The 10,220-nt window shown below is 33.2% G+C and overlaps 2 protein-coding genes across 4 annotated transcripts; one reads left to right on the forward strand and one right to left on the reverse strand.

The window, feature by feature from the left end:
* The first annotated feature begins 589 nt into the window (after nucleotides 1–589).
* On the forward strand, nucleotides 590–4,925 carry LOC123004050. Its single transcript, XM_044397166.1, has 2 exons — nucleotides 590–655; nucleotides 2,497–4,925. The coding sequence occupies exons 1-2, from the start codon at nucleotides 590–592 to the stop codon at nucleotides 4,921–4,923; spliced, it is 2,493 nt and encodes an 830-aa protein (XP_044253101.1). The 3' UTR covers nucleotides 4,924–4,925.
* A 145-nt stretch (nucleotides 4,926–5,070) lies between these two features.
* Nucleotides 5,071–10,220, reverse strand: LOC123016396 (telomerase Cajal body protein 1 homolog). 3 transcript variants are annotated; one of them, XM_044416764.1, is made up of 5 exons: nucleotides 9,711–10,220; nucleotides 6,185–6,462; nucleotides 5,961–6,133; nucleotides 5,707–5,871; nucleotides 5,071–5,387 (listed from the first exon to the last, which is right to left on the reverse strand). In XM_044416764.1, the coding sequence occupies exons 1-5, from the start codon at nucleotides 10,085–10,087 to the stop codon at nucleotides 5,172–5,174; spliced, it is 1,209 nt and encodes a 402-aa protein (XP_044272699.1). In that variant the 5' UTR covers nucleotides 10,088–10,220; the 3' UTR covers nucleotides 5,071–5,171. The 3 variants fall into 3 exon arrangements, 2 of the variants coding, with proteins under 2 accessions (XP_044272699.1, XP_044272700.1); XR_006413439.1 differs by having other exon boundaries at nucleotides 5,250–5,387; nucleotides 5,443–5,871; XM_044416765.1 differs by lacking the exon at nucleotides 5,071–5,387 and adding an exon at nucleotides 5,539–5,657.

Here is a 10,220-nt window from a genome sequence, read left to right on the forward strand (position 1 = left end):
TCGCACTGTAAAATGTAAGTTACCGCACACGAATGTAAATAACTATTAACATTTTTTCCATGTTCCTGGTATCTTACCTTATATGGCATTTTTCTCTGGAGCGCGAGTTCTGGCGCACCTGTATGTCTGCCCAATTGTAAAGAAAGCGTTTAAAAAAATCCAACTCTCTAAGATTTTTTTCCACCGATTTGTCTAGGTTATTTATTGAAAATGAGCATTTATCAAAATAACAAGATCAAGTGCCTTAGTTATAAAAGGTTACAACTCAGGTAAAATGTCAAAATGCCATCAGCTGATTTAGATAAATTTAGGGAAAAAGTTTCAAAAGCCAAACATGACCATTGTGGTACATTAGATGAAAACGGATTTCGAAATGGACCAGGCTGTGAGAAGTGGCAGAAAGAAAATGCTTGTCAAAATTATACTGGTCAGTTTCTTTACAACAATTTACATAATAGAGGAGTATACCTAAATGATAAGAAAGGTAATCAAACTTATATGGATGGTTTATTTTTTGCAAATAAACTGGAAGGTTATGGGCGTGTAGTATGTGCAGACAACACCGTCTTTGAAGGTTTATTTAAACAACATGTTCGTTTTGGTCCTGGCGTTGCAACTCACATGGATGGATCCCAGGATGTCGGAATCTGGGATGGTTTTTCATTGATAAAATTGTGTATTTGCGTTGGAGACGATTTTGTGCCTCGTTTGGGAAAAAGTCCTTCAGGGAAGGCTAGCCTATTACAATTTCGTTCAATGGTACCCATTTGTTTTAAACCACCAGATCCAGCTAAAGAAATCTTGACTCGATTAGATGCCAGTAAAGAAATTTTATCAAAGTCAGATCATCTTTACAATATTCACGTCAAAAATCCTCGCAGTCTATTTTTTAACAATGTTATGTACCAAAATATTTTTTTCACTGATGAAGAGTGTACAATTGATGTATTAATCTCTAAAGAAGAATTTGAAGAAGAGGTGCACAATTTGTACTACGTGCAAGAAAATGAAAATGAAATATCTACATCAACAGCTGAATGTGCTTGTTTTCAAACAAATCTAGACCGATTTGGCCACATGTGTGTACAATTGCAAGAAGTGGAATTGAAACTGGAAAAAATTGCATCCAACAAAGCACGTATTGAGGAAAAATTAAGTCAATGCAAATATTGTTGCGATCACATTGTTGTTCCTAACAAACCAAAAATCTCCTCAAAACGCCATAAAAAAGAAATGTTAGAAACTGAAATGATTGAACCGGAAATTAAGGAGAAGTGTGCAACTCAAAAAAAGGATTCGCGTAAAGTGTTATCATTTTATGCTTCTTCATCGATGGCATCGGAAGCTAGTGAATGTCACAATGGAACAAGGTCTGAAATTGAATTAAAAAATTACTTGTATTTCAACGAGTCATCAGCATCTAATGAAGAACAAATTGTGCAAACAGCAGGTTGTCCCTTACGCGACAAATCTTCGGGAGTTACCTTACCGTTCAGTTATTGGGATAGTGACTCAAGTGATTTGCAAGGTGATAAACCTCACCATATGAATGATCTTGACATGTATTCTAAGTATATGGAAGAGGGCGAGGAAATTACTGCTAAACCTTCACCACTCTATGAGTGTTTCTGCATCGAAAAGTTAATTGAAAACATTAATGTCCTAAAGGATCAACTTCAGTTAATCGTAGAAGAGGAGATGTTTTACAACACAGTTAAAACTACCATCAAGAATCACTTAGATATAGAGTTTACCAGACTAAATCAAATATCAGAAGAGAGAACGAGATTCATAAAAAAAGTTGCAGTAACTGATTTGTTAGCATGGAATAACGAAAAGTTATGGATAACAATGCTTCAGCATTGTTTTCGTCACAGACTTTCAGAAAATAATGTCCGATTTAATGTATCTGATTTATTAACAGGACAGAGACAATATTTTCAAAGTGCTGGAATTTATGAAACTAAATGTAAAACTTTCCTGGAAGAATGTAGCGAAGGTAGTGAACAAAACATCTTCAACTACATTAAAACCTTCAACATAAATCCTGATCTTTGTGATGCTAGAGGAAATACAGGTCTTATGTTAGCTACTATTAGAGACAAAATTAACTGTATTTCAATGTTGGTTAATTGTGGAGCAAAAATAGATATAATGAATGACGAGGGCCTGACTCCATTAACAATTTCTCTACTTAAGTATATTTCTTTTAAATTCTTAGTGACAGATTGGGAAAAAGCTTTCTTAAAATTTCAAACACCTGTTTATCAACATTTATTCCATACCCAACAATGGCGCACCACTGAATCACTGATAAGCGTTTATAAAGATATTCCGAACGATCAAAGCAAAACAGGACTGGAAATACAACTCCCATCTAACGGCTCATTTTGTGATTCTAAAACAATAATAAATTCTGTGAATTTAGATAAAGAACAAAAATATATTTTTAACACTGATTTTATTCGTGTAAACGAAAAACAAGTAACTGCAAAGAAAAGCAAGGTACCAAAGAAAAAAGCAAACCTGAAGTCTGGAAAGAAGAAATTAAAGAAAAAGGATATTGTTAAAAATCTGAATGAAGAAAAAAGTAACAATGTCAACAAAAAAGACGACAATCAGAAAAACGAAAACGAATTGAAAACAATCAAAAAAACAATTTTAACACTGCTGTGTCATGGTGCTGATCCTCGTATCGGTGACGTTCCCTTGAAACCAATTTTTTTATCAGTTTTTACTGATGACTCCGACCTCTTAGACAATCTACTCAAAAGTAACGCTGATCCAAACACAATATTTTCTGATGAAAATTTAACTTGTCTACACTTGATAGTTTCTTTAAAACCTTCTTTAGAGAAAGTTAAAATGTGTGAAATTCTTTTAAGTCATAGTGCTGATCCCAATATTAAAACGCATCATAATCACTGGTTCGAGCTTAGAAAAGAATTAATTGGAGAAGAATGTGACGAAATCAACGACTGTGATGAAGGTAAAAATGCGTTGCATTTACTGTGCTTACGAGAAGATTTTATTAACGATTCTGAAAATCTCTTAATTTGGATTGCACATATTTTGGTAGCTAATGGTTGCAGAACCGACGATTTGTATTTGGGCCACACACCTTTATCTTTAGCTGTGATTAGAGGTAACACTAAACTCATCGAAGCTCTACTTAAGACAATGAAAGTGGATCCTCATCAATTGTTGGGAAATGGAATGGGAAACGCATTAATGGTGTTAATTTTAAACCGTTTTGCGTCACTTTTGCCAAACGAGATTAAAAAGGATGTGGCAAAATGTTTAATAAGTAACGGATTAAATCCTTTGACTAGAATTGGAAATTTTGAAAATGTCATTTCTTTCATGGAGAATGAAAAACATCTTTTAAATTTGAAAAAAATGTCTAAAACAAAAACGGAAAAGAAGATTAAAAAAAAGTCAAAGAAGAAATCTAAAACGCCGTCAAAAAAAAGATCTAAAACGTCGTCAAAAAAGTCATCAAAAGCGACAGGAAGCCACAGAAAAACCAAACTAGAATCAGTAGAAGACTTTATAATTTCGGAAACAAGGATGAATTTGTACAGACATTTGCAAGGCAAAGCTGTAAAATTTCTGTATACGCTTTTATGTGAAGCAATTGTGGCTGATCCTCTAACTGTTGTTTTAGCAAAATTCGTAATGCCAGATGAAGTTTTAGATATCATACAGTTATTATTTAAACATGGTGTAATTGACTTTAGTGAGTTTAATTATGCCCTTATAAGTGATTTAATACAGTTTGTGAGAATTCATCATTTTGACGAAAAACAAAGTGACGAAGAATATAATAAATTAAAGGAGACAATTAAGAATACACACTGGAAACCTTTAAGAAATATTTCTCAAAATATATACCTTCCAGCACCTGAAATTGATTCTCAAGAGGATAAATATATTGTTTGCTTCGAATGTTTGAAAAGTCAGGGAAAACGATTGATAAGATGTCCAAGTTGTGAACTAGTCTATTTTTGTTCCGAACATTGTAATCGCCTAAACGATAAAACTTCCAAACACCATCCTTGCAAGGTTACATTTTATGATGCAGTTTTGGAAATTATTAAAGACGAAGTTCAACCCAGTCGAATTCAAGTCCTTTTGAAGATGGCAGAAAAAATGAAAAAAGAAAGAATAGCAGTGTTACATTTATTAGAAATGGACGAAAAAGTAAGAAAACTGAAATTTATACCAATGACAACTAGAAATAGGTTTGAACTGCTTTATAACGAATTTGAAATGGCCGAAAAAGAAAGACAAGAATTTGCACATAAAAATAGTTTATGGGATTATGCAAACATTCTTATGCAAAATAGATCACAAAGTATCGTGAGGAATGTTTACTTTGAAAACATACCAGAGACAGCTGCTGCTCAAATTCACAAAAGTTCCCCAAACGTTTTTACCAAGGTCACTTCTAATATTAGTAATATATCTTCAAAAGATGGTGGTAAATTTGTTGACACTTTTCGCAGTTACCAAAATGTTCTGTACAATACACCCCAGGGAATAACACCAACCTCTACTACTTTAGTATTTACAACAAAATCTCGTGGTTTATCGCAGTTTTTGCTTAGTAAAAACTCATCATCGACTGTAAAAATCGGTGAACTTCAAAAAAAAAAAAGGAAATCCATGCTATCAAACGGATTAGGGAAAGAAGACGTACGTTCACAAAGTAGTAAAAAGGAAAATTATGAAGAAAGAAATAAGAAATTACTAGATAAAAATTACTATATGGATTTGCTGTCAAAAATTTTTGCGGATTTTAATCTTCCCTTGTTGCTGTTACCGTATGCTTGTTACAAAGATGGGCAAGTTTATTACAGCATGACTGGCAACATGTCTTACCTTGGATCCAGTTTCCATAAACTACAGATTCCTGATTAAATGCTTACTACTTTCGTTTTAAATTTATGATGTGTCTTTCAAAAGCAATAAAATTCCTAATAACATTTTGGCACAAGCCTAAATCTGTTTTGAGTAATGCATCTTCTAAATGTTTTTTAAACAGTGAATGGCTATAAAATGCATAAATTTTAGTGTGAAAATACTTTTATTCAATACACAATATTATTAACAACTCGAATGTGATGTGACACCCCACTAACGTAAATGCAAAAAACCTATATTCACTTTTAAGAGTTTGATGCAGCTTTCATGATCGAAGCGAGTAAATCCGGATCTGCTTGTTGTTGTCCCACCCACCACATGCATAGTGCATTTTCGTAAACCATAGCAGTTCTTGTATGGTGAAGAGGGTCTAGAGGATGATGCTGTCCAGTAGCGGTTGCAAGAATCGGTCGGTAAGGATGTAAACTTACACCGTTGCAACTGTCACTATGAAGAGGCATCTGAAAGCGTTTATTTTCAATTAATTATAACTTCTTACAAAGTCTTCGTTGTTACCAAAAGATGAATTTGTCACTGTTCCTAAGGACCTCACTTTAATTTATTTTAGATAAAATTAAAGAAAAATATAATAAAACAAAGAGTGAAAATAAAATGAGACAAAGTTTATAGTCCTGGGAATCTGTAAGTGTTGGTGTAACAAACAAAGACAAAATGATTTTTAGTGTTATTTAATAAAATTTGATTCAATACAAAAGTGACTAAATTTGATACTGAAAACATGAAATAATTATATAAGGGGTAATTATAATGGGTACGCACCTGCATGTGAACGCTTGGATAGGTACTATCGTGAACATTCCAAACTTGCACCTTACCATCCGTCCCCCCTGAGACGAGCCAGTTGCCACACATGGACAGGTCAATACTGATTTTTTGGTTGGTATTTGCTTCTCGGGTCAAACAGAACATTGGTCGACCTGGTACCTTGAAAATCAGCCATGTTAGAAATGAAATTGATATTTTTCGAATGTGTTTTCCTTTTTGTAATTAGAATGTTGGGTTAACAATCTTACTCGTAGATCCCAGCAGATGATCTCTTTGTCCTTTCTTGCGCCGCTGTACAAACGGAAGCCGTCCAGTGAGAATGCCATCGATGTGATGCCCCCTCTATGCCCTTGCAACTTGCACAGGTGACGAAATGAGCCGTCGCTTTGAGCTACCAATTCTATCGTATTCTTCCAAGTACCTGAGAAGGAATCAAGTTAGACCATTTTTATTTAGATTTATAGTTATTCACCTATTGCTACAACGCCGGGCTGAGCCTGACTAGCCACCAAACAGGAAGCAGGATGCGTCGTTGGATACTCGACAAACTCCCGTCCCGGTCGACCGGTACTAAAAATTTTAACATTCTTCTTGTAACCACAAAATACATTCTGACCATCAGCTGAAAAAGTTACGCTTATTGCAGCTTCCAGTTCATCGACATTGTTGTACCCTCTGTATGAACACCGCAAATTTCCAGTGAAAGCGTCCCATAAATGGATTGGGCCTTCATGACCACTCGATAACCAACTGTAACAGATATATAATTATTAGCAAATAGTTTTAAAGACTTCTGAATAAGAAAGATTCAAGTAAATATAATACAGGGTGTACGCGAAGTTGAGGCATTCCTTTTAACAGGATGTGCATTGTTCTTAAGAGTTTTACCCCATAACACCTTGGTAAAATGTTGATGGCACGGCTTCCTTGATTAATGAAGCAAGTTTCTAAAAAAGTGCACAGTTGCACAAGAGATGGAAGAAATATCACATTTGTGTTAAATTGAATCCATTATTCTTTATTTTTACAATAAAATAATTCGAATTTTAGTATTTATAACGACTTCTACAATCTCTGGATAAATCAACGGATAAGTGATCCGTGGTGGAATTACTATGGTTGCCATAGTATCAACAATGCCCAGATATTGATAGGCATTGTTGCTACATTTAATACTGAATGTTAAATATCTTTTCATTTATCAATTCTAGACATTAAAAGTTAATTTTTTTAGATAGACAATTTATCAATCTATTAGATGCAAAAATAAAAAATAGGGTTTTTCATTTAAATTTTTTTAAGTTATTTAACTTTTAACTCTTTCAGGGACGGTGGGTTAAAATTTAACCCATTTTTTAACTCACCTTAATTTCTATTTTTGAGCAGTTATGCTCATTAATGCTGATATTTTTAATAATACAGACATTATTCTTGTAGAGTTTACCACACTTTTTTATTTACAATCAATGAACTTAAAATTATTATGAAAACTATACAATTTATTAATTAGTTTGAAATACCTACATTTTTATAATACTTATTTTAACTTAAAAAAAATTGAATTGTTTTTTGAGAATATACACATAATGGATAATGATTATTATAAATACAAAGAGGAAAAAAAAAACAAAACAAAAAAAAATTCTTTCATTGGGATTAGAATTACGATCCTTGGGTTTATCAGGCACATACTTTCCTATTTCGACTAGTAGGCTTCCTGACGTCATTGAGCATTTCCAACCTATTTAGGGAACCACATTCGCTTAACATTACATTGATAAAATTTTGCTTTTTACTAACTGTATTTTGTATTATTCTTAGTTTTTTGAGATATGAATGGTATATCCTGATGTTGTGAAAAATTACAACAATAACATGAACTTTGTTGATAAATTTGATCGGTTGATGACGTACAGTGATGGACAGTGCATTTCTTCCTCCTAATTTCTGTGAATTCACAAAAATTCACTGTAGCCTGTGCTTTATTGTCATGATAACTGACACTGTCAAGTTTAATTAAATTTTTATTCATTTTGGACCGTCTAAAAATGGATTGGTACTATACCTCATGCAATATAAGACAAAGCACAGGTAAAAAGTATATAAGGAATATCGGGCATTTTATCAACATGATAAATGTACATCAAAGTTCTCAAACAAGGTTAGAAAAACCTAAACACGAATTTACACTTTTACTCTGTCATGAAAATTGATTGGATAAAATTCACTGTCCGTCACTGTACTCAATTGAAAAAGTCATAAATGGTGGCACTGAATTCTTTTCTATTTCGTTGATACTTGCATTATGTAACACCAAGCAACAAGAGTCTCGAAGTAACTGCCAGTGTGTAACTTGTAGAGTATCTCTTTGTTAAGGCAAACAGAAAAACTGCTTTCAAGCATATTATTACAAAAAATAATAACTTTTGTTAGCTATCGTACGTATTATTTAGTTTGCTTTTGTTTTCATTATTTGCTGTTATTTTTCTTTGTTCATTATAATACTATTTTATTTTATTAATTTATTTTTTTTAATGCCTATTATGTCACTACATAAGTAATAGACCATGACTACTTCATATTAAGAATACTTTCAAATTATCAAAAATGTACGAAATCTTATGAGGGGTTCATGAAGTTAATGAGATTTACGGAGAAAGTAAAAAAATCTGAAATCTAAAATAATTGGTCATAGACCGATGAAAAACTGTCGTTAGTGCTATTTTAATACCTATTTTTTAAAACAACTTGTAAAAATGATTATTTTTAAAATCCAGTAAATAGCTGTAACTGTACGGTATTTTAAATACATTAAAGTGTGTACCTGAAAGAGTTAACAAACTTCTTCATTTTTTAATCTTTACAAATGCAAAACACTAAAAAAATGCCACAGCTTTAAATTCTGTACTTTCTTCTTTGCAGAAGTAAGAAAATATGTATTCAGCTGTCTTAGTTTTTGTGTAATAAATTTTTAAAAAGTGTATGTTTTCGTCAAAAAAAAACGTTTCATTTCTAAAACTAAGCGAAATAGACTAATGGAAGTTTAGCGTGAAAACATTGTTTTAAAAAGCTACATCCAAAAATGCCAAGAAACATACGGTGTTTCATTTAAAAAACACAAGTTTGTATCGTAACTTATTTTTGGGACATGCTCTATAATTTTAGGTCATGCACTAGATTAGTATCTATTGATGTCCTATACAATTTTTACTTTCCTTATCCTATAAGGAAAGTATTGTAATCGGCTGAAATTTGACCTACCCAGATTTTTACATTTCTGGACGAATTATAGCTTCAAGACACCAAAAAAGTTGGTTTGGGCCATTGGGTTGTGTGTGTGTGTTTGCGTGAGAATAATGAAATATATCTTATTAAACAGTAAAATGTGATAAAACAATAATAACAATGGGTGCCAAACTAAAAAAAAAATGCACCCTAGACTCGAACCCGCGACAACTATCGTCTATTTCGCCTGTATCCGGCAGGTGGCACTGACGCAAAAGTTCTACTCTAATGGACTTTTTCAACTCGCTGGGACAGCCTATAGTTTAAATTCTCATAAACTACGTGCACATTTCAAAAACTGCAAAATATTGACCCTCATCATTTATCTCCTACGCCCTTTATATCGTCCCTTTAGAACAACAACTAGATAACTCTAATTTTAGGCATTTCTCAAATATTTGTTGCAATACTTCACAAATATAAAACCAAATTTTCTATAAGATTAAGAAAATAGTTTAGTATATTACACACCTGTAGGACAAATAATAATTATTTTTGATTACTTGCAGGGTGTAGTTTTTTTGCCTTACAATTTTTTAAACTGTAATTTCTCAAAACTATAAATTTCAAGTTACCTAGTTGTTGCACTATAATCAAATTTTAAAATACAACTGGCTAAAATTATTTGAGAATAAATTATTTTGTTTGGTCGGGCTGCTTAAACACTTCTTTTTTGACATTCATTTCCTTTGTTACAAAACCTGAAAACGTACCAACAAGTTGCTGGATTTGCACTATTCATCCCTGGATACCAACAATAGTCGTAAATGAGGCCGCTCTCTGGTACACTGACTGCAGGGCTGAGCGCCACAATAGGTCGACTGTTCATGATCGTTTCTCCAGAGTAGAGATCGGTGGGCAGTTCCATGACATGCATTCCAGCTCCTCGTACCACTGTCAGAAGACAAGTCCCATCGGGCGACCATTTACACCCTTTGAGGTAATGTTGATCGGCATAATTTGACCACTGACACCGTGCTAATTCTAAAGCTGAGTTTTCAAAGTTATAATTGGCGTACGAAACGAACGACTGTCCGAGGACGGCCTCGCCCGCTTCGTACTGTTGTTGATCTGTCACTGTCTCCGTCATTTTTAACAACACCTAAAAACTAAACATATACACGTTTTTTACAATTAACACGATAAAATCGACACAAAAACCGAAGAAATCAACGAGTTCGGAATGTTTCTACAGAAAATGACAGCATAAACCAACACAACTC

This window comes from Tribolium madens, unplaced genomic scaffold, assembly GCF_015345945.1.
Source record: "Tribolium madens isolate multiple individuals breed KSU strain unplaced genomic scaffold, Tmad_KSU_1.1 Scaffold_1;HRSCAF=32;Tcas5.2_LG8, whole genome shotgun sequence".
Lineage (NCBI taxonomy): Eukaryota > Metazoa > Arthropoda > Insecta > Coleoptera > Tenebrionidae > Tribolium > Tribolium madens.